Source organism: Myripristis murdjan, chromosome 5, assembly GCF_902150065.1.
Source record: "Myripristis murdjan chromosome 5, fMyrMur1.1, whole genome shotgun sequence".
NCBI lineage: Eukaryota > Metazoa > Chordata > Actinopteri > Holocentriformes > Holocentridae > Myripristis > Myripristis murdjan.
The window spans coordinates 33,193,922-33,216,633 of NC_043984.1; the positions used below are offsets into that span (position 1 = coordinate 33,193,922).

Sequence of the window (22,712 nt, forward strand, 5' to 3'; positions counted from 1 at the left end):
CTCAAACACTGATGAACGGTGTGTTATTAATAATGGAGTAATTGTGAAATGACATGAAGAAGCAGAATAATACATCCAGCAAAAGTCCATTCATTCACAATATAATTTTATTATAACATTTATATAACTGTCCTATAATTTTATTATAGTTTTCCTCAATGGGTGACTCAGCAAATTGGGTGTTTACGTCACCTTTACAATAATGATTATTTAATGTGACGTCTGACCTTTGACCCCCTGCTCCTGACTGCAACTTTCAGGTAATGTGTCTGATGCAAGAACAGCAGCTTATTCCACTGTTATATGCCCTGTAATGCAAATAAATACACATAACAACGCATTCATTCTCAAACCTAAACAGAGAAGGGGAGTGGTTTGGTTAGATAAGCTTAGGTTAAGTTTCATTTCTGTACACACACACACACACACACACACACACACACACACGTTTCTGCCCGATTCTGCACTCTCATCACTGATTGGCTCCTTACGCTCACCATCACTCACCTGTCACCCAATCAGAGCCAAGGGCGGTGAGAAAAGCAACACAGCGGCTTCTTGCGTAAGTGTAGAAACACCAGAGCTGTACATACACACCAGTTAGGAAAGACTGTGTTGCTCCCTGTTACATCACTATAATACTACTACTATTACTACTACTAATAATAATAATAATACTGCTACTACTACTACTACTACTACTACTACTAATAATAATAATAATACTGCTACTACTACTACTACTAATAATAATAATATTGTAATCATATATTGATCATATATCACTCCACTTATGCTATTTTAATTGCTGTCTTGATCATTCTGTGTCCAGCACATTGAGTTGTACGAAACCTGCTGCACAAATAAATATGATTTGATCTGATCTGATCTAATATTGTATGATTTAATAAATACCGAACCTGACTGACAGGAGCTCAAACTGGCCTGTTCTCTCCTTGTGCGCATGGAGTGGGGACTCTTGTACGCACGCACATACATAGACGGTCTTTGTCGGTGGGGGCCGGAGCTGGGCGGCCTCTGATTGGTCAGCGTGCCGGGCGCACCGCAGCGCTATAAAAGCTGCGGCTGAGGCTGGGTCTGCACAGCTCAGGGTGTCTGTGCCGCACATGTGCAGAGTGGCAGGTCCGCGGGAGACGTTACAAAATGAGCGGCTGACACGCACGGAGCGGCGCCACGGGAGGAACGCCAGGCCTGCAGCCGCGTCTAGCGTTTAGGAGACTTCCCCTGTGAGGAGATCCGCACCTTGAGACCCGTGAGTAACCTAACCTAACGGGCTTTCCGTGTGTGTGCGTGTGTGTGTGCGCGCACGGACGGACGTGCGTATCGCAGGTCTCTCTTTTCTGCACTGACCTCACCATGCTCCTGTGAGTCACCAGCCGGGTGGGAGGCACAGGCACAGACAGAAATGAGAGGGAAAGAGAGAGGAAAGGGCTATGTGTGTGTGTGTGTGTGTGTGTGTGTGTGTGTGTGTGTGTGTGGTAAAGGGGGATAAGCGGGCAAAGGCATTCACGTAACTCCCCTTGTCCAATCAGAGCCCGGGAAGCCGATGAGGACAGGTCCTTCTGCCTAATTTGGCCTGCAGACCCTCATCAGGATCTCATGTGGGAAGATTTCAGCTCTTGGTTTCGTTTTGAACTCTATAGCTGTGGTGAGAATAACCACACATACATTCTTTGTGTGGTTTCTTTCCTGGGGAATTGAGTTATGCTGAATATAAAGCAACATTAAACAATGCTGCATGCTTTTTCCCCCCCAGTAAAACAGCCCTTTGCATTGTGAGAGTCGTCACTGTGGGTGCTCTCTCCACAGCCGGTTGGTGTTTCCTCCTTTGAGGTTTCTAAATTTCTGTATAAGCTGAAATAAGCTCCTCCTCTGGCCTCCTTTTCACCCCCCCACCTCTCCAGCTTCATTCAAAGTGTCTCTGAAACATCACATTCTGCAGATGAACAGATCCAAATTTCAGATCAGTGGTGTGCGGGCCTCTGTGGGTGCAGTCTCAGCGCCACGGCTGCAGAAAAAGTTCATTCAGAGCAGCTCCCATGTAGCTGAACGTCTGCAGCGTCACTGTATTGTCAAATCAGAGGCAAGAGCCTTCTTTCATTTCCATCCCGAGAAGCACAATCTGCTGTAAATGAGGAAGCAGGACTGACTGACCGTTTGAACTCTCAACACCCTGTCGTGGTCAGAAAAATCACTTAGTGCAGCTTTAAAACATTCATTTGGCTGAGGACCCCAGGAGCCACCTTAAGGACCTCCTCGGGGTCCCAGGGGCCGCGCTTTGGTAACCACTGGCTTATCAAAGCACTGCTATCGTGTAATCCAGCTGGCTGCTCTCCACGGTTTACATTCGTACACTCGGTGGACTTTGCCAATAAACGTCCGCTTCAGGCTCGGCGGCAGGACGAGTAAGGAGATCGGGGGTCAAAGGTCACGGTCACCCTGATGGAACTAATATTGCGGTGACCCTCAGACTCTCGGGGAAAATGGAAAACCGCCGGGGGAAGAATAAGGAATAAGGCTGTGTGGGGAGGGAATGGGCGTGTCTGAGCTGAATGCACAGAGTGTGACAGACGCCGCGCCGTCTTCAAGCTGGAGATAATTAAAATCTCGTTAGCGATCTGGCCGCCGCAGATGGCAGACAGGCCGCTCGGCAGCAGAACGAGGCTGATCTCAGAGCAGTGTTCAGTAATGGTGCAGTGTCCTGACGGCACATTAAAACTACTTTGTGTTTCTTGTCAGGAATGGGATGATATCTCATTTTTCTCTTTTTTTAATCCTCTCTCCTGTAGTTCTGTTCACGTTTAGGAATCCTGTGTAACACCTGGCCCGAGGCTACAGGTGAAAACAAGGCTGCAGCTAACTCGTTTACATTTACTGAAAACTGACTGAGCTGAAAAATTAATTTTTTACTCTGAATCGATTTTACTCACGATGGAAAAAGCATTGCTGCTCAGAATGCAGCAGACGGCGGTGTGACCGGGCGCTGGGCCGTACGGACACAATACAACCTCATGATGTTTTTGACCAAATACCTCCGTCAGTATGTGGGAATGACTGCCAGTGCTTCCATAAGATATATATATATATACACACAAGAGCTTTTTGATAAACAGTCATTAGTAATGTTGATTATGATCGTCTGTAGCAGGAAGAGGCGAATAACAGAGCAGCCAGAACACTAATGAGTTGTGTTGTAGGTGAGCTGGATACTAAACCAGTCTGACTCCAATTCAAATTAGCCTTATCGGCATGAATACTGAGCTTGTCATGATGAGCCACGTCATAAAATATCACGCAAAAATGTGTAAAAACAAAAATAATTATGATAATGACAATAAAGTGTAACAAATAGTCCAAGTAAGCATATAAACTTACAATACATATATAACAGACTCATTAATACAAGGCCCAAACGCCCATATACAGGGTGACCCAAAAAAACGGGAACTTTTTAACAATCCAATAAAACCAAGGGTGATGGAAGAAAAATATTTTATTCATAGTAATTGAAACCTGAAAACATGCCATTTAAGAAACAATGATGGAATATTCATTTTTTTAAAATTGTGCTGCCACTTGCTCATGTCTGCCAATACGCACTTCAAAAATTCCCGTTTTTTTTTTTTGGGTCACCCTGTACATTGAGAGGTACAAGTCCCCCCCAATCTTCAGGCACTCCAAAAATGTCCCCCCCAAAAATATTGCTTGAATATATTAGCAATTCAATGTTCAGGCATTCCCAAAATGTCTGTCCCACCCCAATGCTGAAATGGTGGTTTTGGCCCTGCATTAATAAGTTGATTGTAGCACAAGAAAAGAAATAATAATGATAATGAAAATAGCAGGAAAAACGGAAAGAAGGGTCTTGGAGAGAAAGCAGGTCATGAAACTCAAAATATATATTAAAAAAAAGGGGGGTTAATAATCCCCCAGCAGATTTGCAGTGCAAAACCTCTCAGTCGAGGTTATAGAGGTTTTAAAGTTTTGCAGATTCGGGGTCTCGGCAGGCTGCGACTCGCCCGCACGTCGAGGTGAACGCTCGCAGAGAGATGACACATCTGGCCCCCGAGGGACGACCGGCCCAATAACCGACTTTTTGGCTTTCTGTGCTTTGACAGCAGATAAATCCCACTGACAGATGGGATGTAAACGCACACTACAACACTGAAAAGTCTTGTAAAGTGGAGACGGCGGGCCACGCTATAAGAATAACACACATTTGAAAACGCTCGGCACTAAACGAAACACGAACAGCGTGAAACGAGACCCCGGCCCCGCTCCGGTCACCCGGGGGGCCGCGATCCAAGGCGAGATACGGCGAAATGAGCAGCACTCCCTGTCCGGCCGCAGCTCTGGAAACCAAACATCAGCTTCCTTAGTTACCTTTTCCTGGCAAAGATACTCAGACATTATTACAGCGACCACAAGGAAAAGCGTTTACCCTGTCACGACGTTTCCATGTGGAAAGTGGGCCAGAAGGACTGTATACACGGCCCACTTACTGTGTGTGTGTGTGTGTGTGTGTGTGTGTGTGTGTGTGTGTGTGTAGAAGGTCCGGTCTGGGCTTGCCGCCAGCCTGCACAACTCTTATGTAACCTTTCAACTCTTTCTCGCCCTCTCTGCCTCTTTTTTTCTCTTTAAATTTTTTTCCTCTCTCTCTCTGTCTCTCTCTGTCTCTCTCTCTCTTCACATTCCCTACCTCTCTCGACCGTCATTTCTCTCTTTGCCATCTCACTTCTCCCCCCGCTCTTCCCTATTTCTCCCATTTTCCCCCTCGCACTACTTTTTTTTTTACCTCTCTTTCTGTCTGTGTAAGCATGACTCTGCAGATTGTAGACACAACACTGTGCAACGCAGCCATTCCTCCGTTGGTGTGTGTGTGTGTGTGTGTGTGTGTGTGTGTGAGATCATTGTTCCCCGCCTCTCTCTTATCTCTCTGCTTCTTTCTGCCTGTCTGCCTCTCCATCTGTCTCCTCTGGTTTATTACTCAGGATGAGCTTCTTTATCAGCTTCGCTCCAGTGCAGCAAATGTTTATGAATGAGTTACTGAGCTGGTTAACGGATGAATCGTCTGGTGTGTGACGTGTGAAAAATAAAAGTCTGACGGGGAGCGATCAGAGCTCCCTGAGTCTGACTAAAGAAGCTCATTTTGTGAAGACAGGAACAGAGAAAGGGAAGGAGGACGATCTTGGTGGATGAATGATCTCAGCAACACTGGAATCAGATGATGACTAAACCAGTTCATCAGCTGTCTCCTCAGGCTCAGCTCCTCAGCGGCTACGTTGGCATCAGGTTATGAAATCTTCTCTTTTTTGGGGAACTGAATTTCTTCAACCTGCCTCGTCCGCGGCTCTGGGGTCAACATGTAGGCGGAAGGAAAGGGCGTGAGAGAGAGAGAGAGAGAGAGCGGGGAGTTTTTCTTGTTGAGAAAGAGACATTGAAAGAGACGTTTTCCGCTGACTTGAAACTCACCTCGTCTCAATGCTGCAGTGCATTCTGGTCTGTGGAGCCCAGGGCCACATCACTGCTCCTCGTCCACCGCCGCTGCAGGACAGCACATCGTAGAGCCCGTTGGCGTGTCCAAACACACAAGATATCATACAGTGGTGGAAAAAAAGTTTTCGGACACCCTTAAAATTTTACACAATCTCACAATCTCAAATATTATCATGAAATATTTGTGGAAAATCTTTTTTGTGTTTCAAAAGGTGTGGCTGCATTAGACAGATACAAACAAATACAAATTATATTTTTTTGTTTATTGTTTACAAGAAAAACTTACCAAACTAAATTCTTGACAGTGTAATCTTTATCTTCAGGCGTGTTTCCTGCATTAGGTTCCTTGTTTTAGCCATTTTTGTGTCTGAAGAACTTTCAGATGTGCTGGCTTTATATAGACACCAAGCTTGGCAACAAAAATTGTAAGAACGACCTTCATCACTGGTACCAAAATGACCCAATACTCAAAATGTCTTATGTATTTTTATGGAACCAATCAATTTTAAGTTTTAATGGCTTTTTTAGGGTTTGTTTAGTATTTTGTGACTGTACTAAAAGAAATTGCACTTGAAGACCTAAGAGTGATTTGTTAATGCAATATTTCACAAATGCAGGGGGTGTCCGAAAACGTTTTTCCACCACTGTATGCACTGATGTTGGTGACTTACTGGAGGCTTGTAGCTTGTAGTTTATACAGATCCACACTATTAAAAGACTTTCCCAGTGATTTTGTATGTTTTACCAGTTTACTACAATTTCCCCACATTTAACCTGTCAGTAATTGATTTTGGAAATCATGCAGGGGAACCAAAGATTTCACAACATACAATCAAAATCCCTCCATTTTCAAATTTAAATTTGAAACAGCCACCTTGTAATGTTCTGTTTCTGCGGCTAACAAAGTCCTCAACATTCAGAAACCACAGAACTGATTATTTGCTGTGTAAAGCAAACGTTTCCTCAGGGACTATTTTCCCTGGCGGAGGAGGGAGCGTTTCACCCCGCCCCAATTTCAAGCCATCAAAGCACAACAGTGCTGCTGCTTTTAGGAAAACGAATGTGGAGGACTTTATTAGTTTTTGTATTTCATATTCTTAGGTTAGCCCTTATTGTATATTTTTAGTTTTTAGTCTTTATAGTCTTTATTGTATATATTTAGTCTTTATTCTATTTTATTTAACTTTATTATATGTTTCTACTGATGCTGCTGTAACACGAGAATTTCCCTGGTTGGGATCAATAAAGTAAACCTATCTATCTATCTATCTATCTATTACTGTGATGGAACACTGGTGTGAAGAAAGTTTGAAGTCTCTGAAAGTTCATTTTAATATCGTAGAGGAGGGAATTGAAACCAACAGCTGGATAAAGGTGAGGAATCATGATATTGCAGCTCTAAAACACCAGATTAGCGATATTTGTAGATATTAAGATAAACGTGCAAAATCAGTGGCATGGTCCCTCGTATCGCTTCCTGGCCTCCTTTGTGAGCTTTTCGTCACATATTCATTTTTCCCTCGAGTCCACTGAACAGTGCAGCAAAACTGGCGTGTACAGCATCTGTAAGACATACGACACAAAACGCCGTCCTTCCCAGAATGCAGTGGGGTCTCTTCCCACAAATTGACGCTGATTCCCCAAGAGTATTGAGGCAGCTAGGTTGCATAAAGAACGTTTTTTTTAAATTGTTATTATTGTTATTATTACACATCACAATGGTGACCGTTTGAAAGGATTCGCTGCTTTATCGAGGGTCTTGTGTGCAAAAACCACCAACATATCTGAGTTTTGCGCCATGTGCATTTTGTAACTACTTCCTCAAAAAGAGTCCAGGAAATTCTCCAGAGTTTAGTCATCTGCATAGAAAGAGATGTTTATTTTCTCATTTTGCCACAGTGAATCAAGAGGATGTGGGCGGTTCATTTGTTCATGCAAATGTCAGAAGAGGTCTTTGACCACCGTTTTTATCCAGGGTTTGCTTCTCAAATTCATCATTTTTTTTATTACATGATACACTTTTTTCCTGTGCACTGCTTTGTAAAAGTTAATAATACAACCCCTCAGTTTACCGAATGGAGTCTCATGTACGTACCTGTCTGTCAGTAAAGGTTGAGTGCAGCCAAAAGCATGAAGTCTTTGGCTGGTTGTGGGTTGCCGTGTTGATGGGGGAGTGCAGGTTGTTGATGTGGGACAAACGAGAGGCGAGCGCCAACATGAGGACCCACCGAACTACAGGGAGTTAAATCGGCTCTGGACCCCGGGATGCTGCAGGTATCGATACTGTGGGAAGTATCGGAACATTTCAAATGTTCAGTATTGACAGTTTTCAAAGTATCAATAGTTTTCGACATCCCTGCAGGGCAAATAACTTTGTCACCGTGGCTGTTGAAATGAAGCCTGGCAACAAAAACCAGCACGGCAGCAAAACTGGAATCTGCTGGCAGAGAGCTGTGCCCCCCCCCCCCCCCCCCCCCCCCCCCCCCCCCCCCCCTCGCCCCTTCGCTCTCTCTTATCTTTCATTTCTCTTTAATTTTGGCTCGAGGTCACACATGCTCACTGTGTGTCTGGGTGTGTGTCTGCTACTGTGTGTGTGTGTGTGTTTCAGTGTGTGTTGACTACAGTATGTTTGGTGTCTGTGTTTACTCGAAGTTTCTGTGCTACTCTATGAGGTCACATGGGGAAGTGTGTGTGTCTACGTGTGTGTACCGGGTATTACGAATGTTGTGGGGACATAAATGTGTTTACACAGTCATGTTGTGGGGACTCGCCTCCCTTATGGGGACAATAGAAGTCACCTTAGTGAAAATCATTAATTTTAGGGTGACGACTCGATTTAAAGCTGAGGTAACTTTAGGGATAGGGTTAGGATGAGTCTCTAGGAAATGAATGTAGGTCAATGTAATGTCCTCTGAAGTGATGGAAACACGACTGTGTGTGTGTGTGTGTGTGTGTTTCCACCAGCGGTCAGTGGAAATGTACTGGCTGACCATTGTGACTGCTGGATTTGGCAATGGTTAACCGATTGTCTCCCTCCTTATCTCTCTTAGTTTAGTCTGTCAGTCGGTCATTTGGTACTTTCTCTCAATGTCAAATTTCACAATAAGAGTAATGACGATGATGATAATAATAATAGACACGGGCTGTGCACCATGATCAAAGTAGAATTTTATTCTTGGAAACAAAATGTGATAATATCAGTTGCAGTTATGTAATAGTCATGGTAACAATAACTTCACTTTATATAGCGCCTTTCAGGAGACCCAAGGACGCTTTACACACGGTGCAGCAGACAAAATCAAAAGTATGAGGACAGAAAATAATAATAGAAATCATCATCAGGGATCATAGAGTGAACTACAGGCCACAGAGTCTGGTGATCAGAGAAGTTCGCAGGAGTTTTTTTTTTTTTTTTTCGTTTCCAAAGAAGCAGCGCTGCCTTCCAAAGGGTGGGGGCTGCCGTGCTGACGGCTCTCCCGGAAGTCTCCAGGCTGCTCAGGGACAGGGTGGGTGTGGGTGTGTGTGTGTGTGTGTGTGTGTGTTTGTGAGGGGTGGGGGGCTGAGTTTAGGATGGAGGAGGTGTGCTGATTTTATTTCTCTTTCTCTCCTCAGTCATAATGGATCTTCACGATAAAGAAACTCACCCTGGAGAGATCCTACCTGTCGTGATCATTGGTAAGACACACACACACACACACACACACACACACAAGGTGAAGTGCGAGGCGCTATTCATTCGTCATGTGTTTTAACTGCATTCTGCCGTTTTGTCATGAGAAGTGCTTGGTTAATTGATCTGTTATTAAAGGTGATCAGGTCATATAAATTGCATGAGGTGTTTAACAGACTCCTGCAGGCTCAGCCACCAAAATAGTGCAACCCAGTGTCGGTCTGTTGTGTTCTGACATCTAAATTTAAATTGGTTGTTAACATGTACAAATGAACTAATATTCAATTTAAAAATTCAGAAATATACCTTGTAGGGACTCTTATATATATTTAAAAATCCATCATTTTTTCATAATTACAAATATAGCTTTTTTGTAATTAATTTTTTTTTTTTTTTTAAATGTATTTCCTAATTTCCACTTTTTTCTAATTTTGTGTTACTTGTATTTTTTTGGCAAATTTTTTGCTAATGGTCCAGTAATTGCACCTTTTTTCCTAGTAAATGTATGTGACTTCTTTCAAAAACATGCAAAAAAGGCGATGATAAAAATAAGCAAGAAATTGACTGAAAATTAGTAAGAAATTAGTACAAAGTTTCAAGAAAAAGACCAGAGAAATACCTGATTTATGGTGTATTTCTAGTTATTAAGATGCCATATTTAAAGAGCAGCAGCCGTCATGTAAACATGCAGCAGGCTGCCGAGGCAGGGAAAGTGGCTGCATTGTAAACACGTCTAATCCATTAGTCATCATGAGGGCTGGATAAAGCAGATCACTTCCTGCCGTGTGTCTGCGCTCATCGTTCATTCACACACAACTGAATTCCCTCATCTTGCTGAGTCACTGCGTGGTTATCGGTTAACATGTGCCGGTCAGAGTGCTGAGTCATGCTGCAGGTTTTCCGCTGAAGCTGCCCGGTTCTCATCGTCATGCAGGCTGGCACAGAGAAACCTCACCGCTGCACTCTGACCTGCTTTTTACAGCGAGACAGATAGAAAGCTCCAGACAGAGGCTGCTGCTGGGTTTGAACCGGGGAAGGTTCATGTGGCTCAGTGAGAAAACTGGCATCAGACTTGTTTTTTTTCCCAACTTATAGAAGAAAATTAGGATTTTATTTTTTGGGGGGAGTTTTAAAAATGTATTTTAGCTTTTTGCACAGTCCAAAACAAACCTCATTTTGTCCCTCACTGTGGTTATGATTGTGTTGTATAACTCTGTATCTGTGTTGGAGGCACAGCCACTTATTGCTCCCATAGTGCCAGTAATTAGCGCCCTCCAGTGGACAATATACAGCCCTACAATACACGACATCATCATGAAATTGCACAATGAAATTGTAGTTTTCATAATTGGTAATTGCAGAATATTGGCATATTAGCAACACTAAGACATTGTGTTCAATTTAGAGTCTGCTGTAGTTGACAAGTCAGAATTTTGATACATCAAAAGTACAATAAAAACCCTTTATTCTGCAAATCATTGAGAGTAAAACTCATGATCAGTAAATGTCTTCACTATATGAAGCAAAATAATCCAAAATATTAGTTCATTTAGCTGCAATTCCTGAATGCATTTATATAAATTCAGTAAATACTGAAGAAAAAAAAACAGGCAAATGAGAAAGACCACCGATGAACTCTGTGATTACCGCTGGTGTTACCATGGCAACCAATCAAGCACAAGCTAGCTGATCATTATAGGAATTATCAGCACAGTTGGAACATGTCTTCGACCAATCAGATCGCCTGGCTCAAATTACGTGTTGTCTGTTTTTCCCCTCTGTGCGTCCCACCTGACCTCACCTGTCTGTGTTACCTAGGCAACGGGCCGTCGGGGATCTGTCTGTCCTACCTGCTGTCGGGCTACACCCCGTACCTGTCGCCAGACGCATCGCATCCCAACCCCCTGCTGCACAGCAAGCTGAGAGAGCAGCCGCACCTGTCCCTGCTGGAGCAGGTGATACACACACACACACACACACACACAAACACACACATATAAGAAGACCCTCATGCATTGCCTTCATTCACTCACTTTAAACCTCACACCAATGCCTTACCCATAAGGCTTTGGTGTGAGGTTTAAATTGAGGTTTGTGATTCTTTAGTGAGGCCAGGACACAGACCTGCACTCTCACCAGGAGAATATTCAAACTTAATCACCAAAATAAAAGTAAAACTACCTGTTTTTGAAGTTTTTTACTCTGCAAACAAACCATCCCGTGAAGAAAAATAAATAAAAGTTGCTGCGGCACTGAAGCAAAACGTGAACACCAACATGAAATCAAGCATTAATTCTTTTTCATAGTGCAGGACTGCAGGCATTAAGCAGCCACTTAGTTGTCTTTTGACGAAGCGCACCCTGGTGGTGGACGGTGGTACTGCGCCTTAACGGAGCAGGAGCTCGATGTGTGACAGCTGTCTGGTTTTCCTGCCAGTTTGATGGATAACATCCTGCAGGCTGGATGAGTGCAGGTCGCGTCCCGCAGGAGCCTGAGCTGTTTAGCAGCCCTCCAAGCTGTTTTAGCATGGAGTGTTTGTGTATTTTACTCTTTGTTTGCATTGGGATTACCGCGTATTTACACTCCGGGAGCGTGACGACGTGCTGGCTCTGTTTTCACGGTTGCTAGGAGCTGAAAAATATTTAGTGTTTGGTGGAAACGCTACGCTTGTGATTGTCACTTTCACCTGGCCAGCCAATGGGGGAGGAGGAGGAGGAGCGGGACAAACAGACAGCTGACAGCTCTCTCGCTCTCTCTCTCTTTCTCTCTCTCTACTTGGTGTAATGATGTGTTTAGGTGAGCCTTTTCAACTCGTAAATTGTCATTTATTTGTAAATTATTCACATACATTAAGACAGAAAAATGGAAGTTATATGGACATTAGCTGCAGTTGACCTGGTTCGCTGTTTTCAAAAATGTTCTAATTATTGGTATGGTAATTTTGATTTGCATGATGGGCGATATGAAAACCACTCAGACTTTCCATCTCCGAGCAAAACAAAAACAAGTGGATGGGGCAAAGTTTCTCATTATATGTTTGCACTTTTCATTTCCCTTTTCCACTGGATTTGTCTTTAATTTAGTTTTAGACCAAAACCAAAACACTAAATCGTAGCTTGCTGCCCTCTCTAGCCTGACAAGCTGCAGTTTTCATTTTGGTTTTGCTCGATTTAAACACTTGTGATGTTAACACTAAAAACCTGATCCAATATCACTGATCCAACCTTTAAATACATTTTTTAATAATTACAAATATAGTTTTCTTGTATTTTTGTCTATTTCAAATCATTATCTGTTTAATTTTATTTGTATTTTTCCTCAAATAATAGTGTTCATAAAACATTTGTTCATTAAAAGGTTTGTGTCAGCATATCAATAATACTGCATATGTTGATACTACAATTTTCAAATTTACTAGAAGCGGATTTTCGCTCTAAATATTAGTTATTGGTGTCCTGGATTACTAATAATTGGTATCAATATCCCTAATCATTGCTCATGAAATATAAAATTATTCACTGTAAATGATCCACACAGTCGCTGCCAGCAGAGCAGCTCTTCATTTTACAACCAGAGACACAAAGTCAAAAATGCGGTCTGCGTGACATGTCAACTTAATTTGATTGACGGGCTCATGAGAACTTCTTTTGAAAGATGACTCAGCTGTTTTCCATCGCCCAGGGTTCATTAAAATGTCATCCACAATTGCACAATCTCTTCACATCGCACCGCAGTTCATTTTAAGTCGTCCTCCATGTGTCACTACTGGTATCGTGTTAATGGTCTTAATGGGTCCCTGCTGATTCCCAGTCCTCATGTCTGACTCCGCCCCCTCTCTGCAGGACCTGGAGTACCTGTGCGAGGGACTGGAGGGCCGGTCGTCCAATCCCGTGGCGGTTCTCTTCGATTCGCTGCTGCTGCCCGACAGCGACTTCGGATTGGAGCACGCCTCTCCGTTGGCATGGCGATACGAGCCAGAGCGCGCCACCCCTCACCTGGTGCTGGGGAAGGGTCCGCCCGGAGGAGCCTGGCATGTGTGTAGCAACAGCGGTTATTATGGATTATTGATTGATTGTTGATGATTTAGACTGATTTAACTCACAAATTCACTCAGATTGAAAGCAGGCAGAATCATCCAGTCATGTTGAATCAATGCTATTCATATTAATAATGTAGATGTTCACGTTATTAGGTTACAATAACAGGTTTGAGTTAATCACATTAACTCAAACACAAAATATAACCACATGCACCATGTAGACCATGGGCTTTATATTCATTAACAGTTAATTTCCTAGTGATTTTTCTTTTAGTTTTCTATTTATTAAGTTTATTATTATTATTATTATTATCACCATCATCATCATCATCATCATCATTATTATTATTATTATTATTATTATTATTATTATTATTATTATATTTTATTTATTTATTCTTTACACTGATAGTCTATAATACATGATGGGGTTTTTTTTCTGCTAAATTCAGTCCCAGGCTGCAGTAAAAATCATTTGCATATGTGTTTGTGAAACCTGCTGTTATGTAAAAAGAGTAAACCAGCAGGCTTGTTGCTCGGCAGTCGAGTTTCCACACTGGACTCCAGCCATTGTGTGCAAATTAGCCTCATTTCCCTTTTGTTAGCACACGCCGACGTTGCACAAGGTCAACATTACTGGAACTCGAATGAGGAATGAAAGAGCCTTGCACAAAAAACAAATGTAGACCAGCTGATTATTTGGACTCATTCTCTGAGAAAAGGAATGAATGAAATGAGTGCGGCATGCTGAAAAACTTGAAAGGCACCCCGAAGCTGTTCAGGAATGCAAGATGTCCTCCTCTGACAATCATGAGCAACATCTGGATTTTTGAAATACTGACTGTCTGCTCTTTTTTTCCCCCGAAAGTGATGCAATCAATTTTGAAATGAATCCCTTCATGTTTCTGCATGATGACAGCCGCACTGACAATCCTGCTGAAGCTCAATTTAAACTTTAATTGTGTTTTCCTCTTTGCACAAGAATTCATTGTTTACACCAGAACTATTCAGTTAAAATTGTAGGAAGTCTAAGTTACTCAAAGTTCCTCGCCTGCAGAGGTCCAAACCATCATATTGAACTTTCCTTGTGATTTTGTCAGCCTGTATGGATATATGTGTGTGTATATATATAACTATACAATAAGGTACAATTTAAAAAAAAAAAAAAAAAAAAAAAAAAAAAAAAAGGACCTTTTCCAGCCATTCTCACATTCAACACACTGTAAAAGTAAAAAATAAAGAAATAAGCAGGCCTACTCACAAATAAAAGTATCAAAATGAGTTTCCCTTTAAAAATAGAAATGAAAATAAAACACTGCTCATTTCAGTCGTCGTCTGAACAAGACTGGCTCTTTCTCCTGCGATTTTAGCAGTAAGCTACCAGAACCATAAAGTGCCCGTGGCAGAACTGAGGGAACATCAGGCAGAGCAAAAACAAAGTGATCCTTTTGAACAAATACAAATCTATCTTTACCACATCTTTGGCATTTTCTTTTCTCTCTGCTCCTACATTTGCTTCTCTCTCTCACTGAATACAAGCCCTTCCTGTGGTACAGTCGCTTCGATTGGCCGAGATGGTTGAGCGATATAAAATAAAGCGCAGGATTGGACTAGACTCAAAGATACAGCAGCAACAACAAACCATAATGCGATAAAAAAAGTTTGAAAACTGTTTCCCGGTTCAAGTGGAGCCAGTACTGTTGCTTTACATACCAGTCAAGTTTTGTGGCCTGCAGGACGCATGAAACCGGTTTTAAAACTCTTTGCATTTGTCGGGACAGATTTTCTGAGTCGTGTTACAAAATTGGATTACATTACATTAATGAGATTTGAGGAAACTTGAATTAAATTGGGTCAGTGCAGCAGCAGCAGAGCGCAGGAGGGAGATTAGATCAGAGAGAGCAGCCACTGCAGCTGGACGACTGCTTTAAATTTGTGGTGTGATTTCTCTCTCTGTGTGTGTGTGTGTGTGTGTGTGTGTCAGGCGATGGAGGGCTCCATGCTAACTCTGAGCCTGGCTAACTGGATGGAGCTTCCTGGACTCAAACTGAAGGACTGGATGAGAGAAAAACGCAGGTCGGTACAACCGGATCAATACGCCGCCACGTCCTTTTATCATTTCGTTCGTCTTATATTTTCTCCTCGTTTTGCCCCGTCAGACGGTTTCACACCATTTCATCAGCGACCAGGATGATCAGGTGTAGCAGTGAAGTGTTGGCCACCAGAGCCAGAGAGAAACGTTAGTGTGTGTGTGTGTGTGTGTGTGTGTTACATAAACAGCACCGGGCCGTGCAAAGTGACCTCTAGTGCTCAGTTCATTTGCATAAAATGAAAATTTGTTACCATAGAAACCAGTTACCTGTGCATTTCCTTCCAGGAATAAGTGCTCTGTATTTCCCATTTGACTTGTTGAGTTAATAACAATTGTACAGCAACAAGATTTTTGAAATTTGCTTTGTGACTATGGGGATAAACAACCCAGCAGACAAAGATGCAGCAGGTGATGTGTGTGTGTGTGTGTGTGTGTGTGTGTATGTGAGATGAGTTAATCTAGTCTCCAGGGTACACTGTAAACAAAACAAACAAAAAAAAAATCTCCATGTCACCATTCAGTCTCATCTTCAGTTTTCACATCTTGTTTTTCTGCAAATAAGATAAAAATCTGCCAGTGGGATGAGATAATCCAACCTGTTTCCAGAATTTTCTCGAATCGAGTGTCATTTTCTTGATCCCAGTGGGCTGATCTGCCTTCTTCTGCCTTTTTTAAACACATTTATACTGAATCATGAAACAAGGGAAACTTTATCGGAAGCAAGTGGGATCATGTCATCCCACCGGCAGATTTTTTTTTTTTTACCTTGTTTGAAAAAAAAAACACGATCTGCTCGCTGAAGATGAGACTGAATAACTTGTGAAGATATTTTTAAATAGTACCTGTTGTATTCTAAACATCTTGACTTGTGAATTAGCCGGCAGGTTTCGGGGTTTCTGAGTCTTTTCCCCTTGTAAGACCGGAAATGTCATCCTGTTGATACTCAGAAACATGCCTGTCTCTGTTGGTTTCCTGCAGAAACGTGAGGAACGACAGAGCCACGCCGGCAGAGATAGCCTCCTACTACCAGCACTACGTTTCCCAGATGTCCCTGGGGCAGAGCTTTGCCAGCAGAACCACCGTTACCTCGGTAACCAGGCAGCCTGGCAACCAGGAGGGGTCGCCGCCCTGCTGGAGAGTGACGGGACTGCAGCGCAGAGAGGGGGAGGAGCTGGGAGGTAGAGACATGAAAAAGAAAAAACTTGTGCCTCCTCTCCTTTCTTCTCCTCTTCACCTCTCCTTTATTTCCTCGTCTCTGCTTTCAAATCCTGCTGCTCTCCTTCTGCTCCTTCCGTCATTTTCTCTTTTACTCCTCTCCCGTCCTCTTCTATTTTTTTATTTTCTCCTTTCATTACTTTCTTTTCTACTCTCTGCTTTCTTTTCCTATCGTTTTCTCTCCTTTTTCTTTTCCTCTTTTGCTCAGTTTCCCTGCTGCCTTTCTGCTCCTCTCTTCATGTCATCAATCACTTTGCGTTCTGAACTTATTAATTTCGAGTTAACTTCGACACTTTTAACACTGAATGATTAATCAGTTAATTAACAAAATAGATTTTCACAGTAGCTGAACAAAAGATGAACAGATTGTCAGCATGTGCTCCCCTCCTCTCCTCCAGACGGCTCCTCGGTGTCGGAGGAGGTGCCGTTCTCCCTGTTGGCCCACAGCGTGGTTCTGGCGACGGGGACCCACGACATCCCGGCCCGGCTGGGAGTCGAGGGCGAATCCCTGCCCTTCGTCTGCCACTCCTTCTGGGAGCTGGAAAACGCCATCTCCCGCGGCGAGCTCGACCAATCCTCCGACCCCGTGCTGGTGGTGGGGGCGGGGCTTACGGCGGCCGATGCGGTACTGGCCGCCCACCATCTGAACACGCCCGTGTACCATGCCTTCCGACGCTCCGTCACCGACCCCGGCCTCATCTTCAACCAGCTGCCCAAACTGCTGTACCCGGAGTACCACAAGGTGAGCAGCCGGGCTTTGAAACCCAGTTTAGCACCTGGAACACACTGACGGGGCATCAAACATCTTTAGCTTTTCTGTAAACATGGAAGAAGTTGTCTTATTTTTTACTTAACCCTTTGGCGCATAGGGGTCACTACAGTGGACAGCTGTTTTAAAGTCATTTCTCCTAAATGCAGTGGTTTCTATGGCGGAATTGCATATCAGCTGTTAGAATGCTCTCTGCTGCTCCCCCCCATTGAGGTTTATGCAGAGACTGTCAGTTCTGAAAACATATTAATACTAGTATGATGACGTGGTAATACCAGTCCTGCATCCTTACAGAAGTATGGAGACTCACAAAAGTGTTCATGCCCTAAGAAGAGTAAAAACACATAAGAAAAAAATCTGGACTCAGGCTTTCATAATTCATGCATCAAAGGGTTAAATAAAACCAACAAAACCATAATAGAAAAAATGCACATACTTTTTTGCATAATGGACATATTTTTTTTGAGAAATTGGGATTAATACATGATGTAAGATTAATGCACATATTTATACATACTTTAATTTTTTACAAATTTCTAATGCACATATTTGTATTTTTCTTATTTTCCTTTTCTACTCCTTGTAATTTCTCTTATACTTATGATATAGTTTTCTCTTGAGAATTTGAGCAACTGCAACTGACCCAATTTCCCCTCAGAGATCAGAGGATCCTTAGTAAAATGTATCTCAGTGTGAAAAGTAAAAGCAGTCATTGTGAAGAATGCTTCCTGTCGGAGAGTTAAATTATTGATGCATGAACCAGAAAGAAGTATTTCAGTGTTGTAGCTCTGACTGCTCCACATCCTGTTGGCTGGTTTACTCATTAACAGTGCTTCACTTTTGATGTTTTGCATGGAAAAGCTTCTCCTGCAAAGTAACTCCAGCCGTCAGATGAATGCAGTGCAGGAAAAAGTCCAAGATTTCCCTCTGAAATGTTGTGCAGGAAAAGTAGAAAGTCTCACTGAATGCAAATCAAAACTGGAAGCCTTAGTTATTGTTTTATTTTTGCTCCAGGTTCACCAGATGATGACGCAGCAGCAGCACCGGCCCAGCCCTGCACCCCAGGACCAGGCCGGGGACCTCCTGCACCCCTCCACCCCGCCCTCCCCAACATCCTCCCCTTCCTCATCTCCTACCTCCTCCTCGTCCTCCTCCTCCTACCCAGGTTACCTCAGCTTCCCTCGCCACCGGGTCGTGGCGTTCCGACCCGACCGCAAGTGCGTGCTGGAGTCGGACTCGGGCCAGCGCACGGTGGTCCAGGTCTCCATGGCGCTGGTCCTGATCGGAGCCCACCCCAACCTCTCCTTCCTGCCCGAGAACGGGCGTCCGCTGGGCGTCAACCCCGACGAGCCGATCTCGTGCCGCAGGAACCCGATCGAGGTGGACCCGTTCACGTGCGGGGTGGTGTCGGCGGACGGGCCGGGCATGTACGCCATGGGCCCGCTGGTCGGCGAGAACTTTGTCAGGTTCCTGAAGGGAGGGGCTCTGGCCATCGCGTGCGACCTGGCCAAGAGACAGAGGGAGGAAAGAGAGGGAGGAGGGGATTTGATGATGGACCGATGGGCAGATCGAAAGGTTACCAGACACACAGAAACAGAGGTCTGCGTTCTGGACTTGTAGCGGCTTCGCTGGAACAGAAGAGTTTAGCGAACGCATGAACGTCAAACTGAACCGACCTACCCTGATGTGATCCAGCATAAACGGATCGAACACAAACGGGAGCTGGTGCTCAACTGAAACTGAACTGCTGGAGACAAAATCTACTTCATTTGAAATAAGCGGTATGGTGACCCTCTTCTAGAAACGAGGCACTGAACAAGTCAGCCAAAACGTTTCAGGTTGTCCAGCAAGCGACAGACGGTCTCTGCAGCTGGACTTGGGGCCGGTCTGGTTCCCCCTGAGCTGATCTGCCGAGGACCAAAAGCATCAGCGCCATCTGACCCGCAGGAATCTGAAGTGTACGGAGTTTCAGAAAGTGGTCGGAGGAGGCAGAGGTGAGGGTCTGTCCGGGGTGTGGAAGTAGGAGAGAGACGGAAAAATGGACCAAAGAACGAGAAAGGAAGAAATCCACGAGGGAACGATGGGATTCGGAGGAAAATGCGAGGTGTGGACAACGTCAAGACCGAAACGGAGAACGAAGGTAGAGAGAAAGAAAGAAACAACACAAACAAGGACACTGATGCTGAGCTGGTCTCCTGGTCCTGTCATGGAGACTTATTTTCGTTTCCTCATCACACAGAAAGCCTCGACACTTTGCAGTAATGACCTCGTTAAAGTTTAACACGCGAACGCCGAACGTGACCAAAAGATCACGTGTCACGCCTGGCTCGTGTTTTGACATTAAAGCAGCAACGCTCTCTGTTGCAAAAAAAAAAAAAAAAAACCCACATACAATCATAAGCTGTCTCTTCCGTTAAAATTACACTACCACGGTCAAAAAAGTTTATTTTTTACAAATTTGCCCCCTTCTTTTCATTTTATATTATTTTCTTTGAATGTGGCTGTGTTTTCTCAGTGCTACTGTATTCTGTATGTTTCAGTGTGATTTCTATTCACGTGTTGGACGAGATCTTTGTTAATCTTTGGTCATATTTAAAGATATTTCTGGCAAAAAAACAAAAAAAAAAGAGCGGCGCAAAAGTAACTTATGAACCATTCCTTTGGTGAATGATTCAGCTTCTGCTCTTGGAACCAATTAACAAAAGAAATGAGGAAACAGAAATTTAAAAAATGCAGTTATGATGGTTTTGGGAGAGGGTTTTTTTTTTTTGTGGCATTATAAACTAAGATACCAGTTAATTTCATCCACTCATGCAAAATGACTGCTGATATGAACTTATCAGCTAATTTTTTTTTTAACACAACACACTAACATTTTTCATAATCATGCAATTACCTAAATGGAATATAGGTACCTGCTTTTAACACTGGATGTAAAGCATTTGATTTTATTTCAGAATGAGCCATGAACTGTTTTAATTAGTTGAAATATGACAACAAAGTGAAGGTACAATATATTATTATATATATGACATACAGGGGAATTAAAGATGAGTTCGAGTTCAGATTACCACTGAAATAACATTTTGAATTACAACACTAGAGTTGTAAAAAAAAACAAATCACCAGTTAAATGACACAATCAGAAACAGCGCCTGATCATATGTATTGATATTTAATGATGAATTCATTAATATTGTCGTTTTTTTAAGGGTGAGTGCGGGGCCTCTGCTGGATGCCAAGCTTATTTCCGTAATTTTCATTTTTCCTTTTTGTTCCTGAGTCACATGTGAGCAGATGATGCCTTCAGGGCCGATCGTATATTCTGGTGTACTGTTTCTGAGGGCGTTTTCACACCTGCCTTGTTTATTCTGATTTAATCGAACTCATTCCCCCGGCTTGGTGTGCGTCGTTTGGGGAAAATGTGAAACCAGCAATCAGCTAGTAACAGAAAGAAGCACCTCGGTAGTGTTAGCAGGCGGACGTTAGCGACACGGGAACAAGATAAATGCGGGGTTAACATGGCGCTCCATGTCCGAGTGGGAAACGGCAATAGTTGTTGCACAATAAAGCGAGAGAGCAGAAAGAAACAAACCATCCAAACATTCCTCCGCCTTTCAACCTGGCAATATCTGTCTGACCAATCAGCTGCCAGCTCCATGCAGCTTCTTCTTTTGAGCCACGTTGGTTCATTTGAATTTCTTTGCTGTGTGAAACCAAATGAACAATGCAGCAAAGTATCAGCTATTCCTCTGATTGGAGCAGCAGACAGGTAACGGGCCGCAGGTGTGAAAACGGCCTGTAGCGTCACACCTGCAGCCGGCCGTGCCTTAACACACACACTCGGCTGTAACTCGTGAAACCGAGAAACACGTTTTACGGCTCTTAGCTCCCGTCCTGACAAACACGTTGGTTGTGGAAAAAAAAGTGTCAAAGTCCTCAGAAGTCATGTCGTCATTTGTCAGCTGTCCGTGGGAGTGGGGTTTTCCTAATTCCTTCAAAAAAAGAGATTTAGATGTTTTTTGGTATGTGAAAAAAGAAATTCATCATGATTTATAACCTGAACAGGATGGGTGTAGTTTTAAAAACCTGTTTGCAAAATTGTGTTTTGGAAAAGTGCTGGTAAAACACCCCGGGGGACACTGTGACAGGGAGGATGATGGGAAAATCACATGGATTTTCAACAAAGCTGAAAATGAGCTGAATTCCAGATTTGGGCAAATGTTTGTGTCTTCACGTCTGACTTCTGAGGTCTGTTGAGTTCACCCTGAAATGAAACGTGAAAAGTGACCTTTTCACCTGTTAGCCGACTCTCCGTATCACAACGCACATCTGTTCAACAATAAATGCCAAACAAAAATAGGCCTATATAACTTTTACTCTCATTTTTATATCAAAATCCTGTTAGCTATACTTACTGAGACAGGTGTATTTTTACAGGCTATATTACGATGTACCAGTAGCTGTGCATAACATTTTCAAACCTATAACATTTAGGGGAATAATTTTGTACCGATGTGAAATACAAACCCCAGCTGTGACCTTTGACATTTAAGAATAATAACGTGTACCGATGCCTTTTTAGTGATGTGTCACATCAACCTGAAACATGCTGTACGTTCACTCCCTGCTCAATGCAGAGTCTGGAAATGTGGGGAGAATTTTCCAGAGACATTATAAAAAAGTAATAGATAATCATAAAAAAATAAAAAATGCATTGAAACTGAATATTGGCCATATTGTTTTTAGCCACTAGGAGGCACTATTCTGCCCCAAATGCACATGTCCTTCATAGAACTGTGTAAAGCACTGAATTATGACTCAGACCAACTAAAAAAAATCATGATAAAATCCGTTTTTTAAATCAAAACTGTATTCAGCAGAGCAGTTCACTGTAGATTAGTGGTTAGAAGATGAACAAAGTTACTTCATTTATTTTGTGAAGGATTCCCACAACTTGAAACGCAGGCATCAGTCTCCACGTATGAAACTGTGCTGTGGTTTTTCCATGTTAAATCAGCAAAAGTATGAAATGTAGCTTAATCCCAGTGTTGCACGTGTGAAACAAAGTCAAAACTACAGCAGTGTGTCTGTGAGTGTTTACTATAAATCCTCCCACTTGTCTTTGTCAATGTCCAGACGTGAGAATCTGAAACTGTAAACGTCTGGATGTCGATTATTAACATGATGTTCCTTATAACATGAACTTCCTTATGAAGTTGAATCAAGTCTTTTCTATATACTTTGTTTCTATGGAAGATACTGTTTTCCCCTTATAGGCTATATAAGAGGAGTTTCCTTCCAAAAATGTATATTTTACTGTCAGATCTGTGTCCTCCATGTGAAATACAGTCATGTCCATGGGGTTGGTTTCTATTAAAAATACACAATTTTTCAACAAGTGCATTGT

At 42.9% G+C, this 22,712-nt stretch overlaps 1 protein-coding gene across 1 annotated transcript; it reads left to right on the forward strand.

The window, feature by feature from the left end:
* The first annotated feature begins 1,122 nt into the window (after positions 1-1,122).
* On the forward strand, positions 1,123-22,703 carry osgn1 (oxidative stress induced growth inhibitor 1). The gene is made up of 8 exons (XM_030051896.1): positions 1,123-1,273; positions 9,130-9,192; positions 11,006-11,142; positions 13,030-13,221; positions 15,211-15,302; positions 16,297-16,496; positions 16,932-17,275; positions 18,317-22,703. Exons 2-8 carry the CDS (start codon positions 9,135-9,137, stop codon positions 18,920-18,922), a joined length of 1,629 nt encoding a protein of 542 aa, XP_029907756.1. The 5' UTR covers positions 1,123-1,273; positions 9,130-9,134; the 3' UTR covers positions 18,923-22,703.
* The last annotated feature ends 9 nt before the right edge of the window (positions 22,704-22,712 follow it).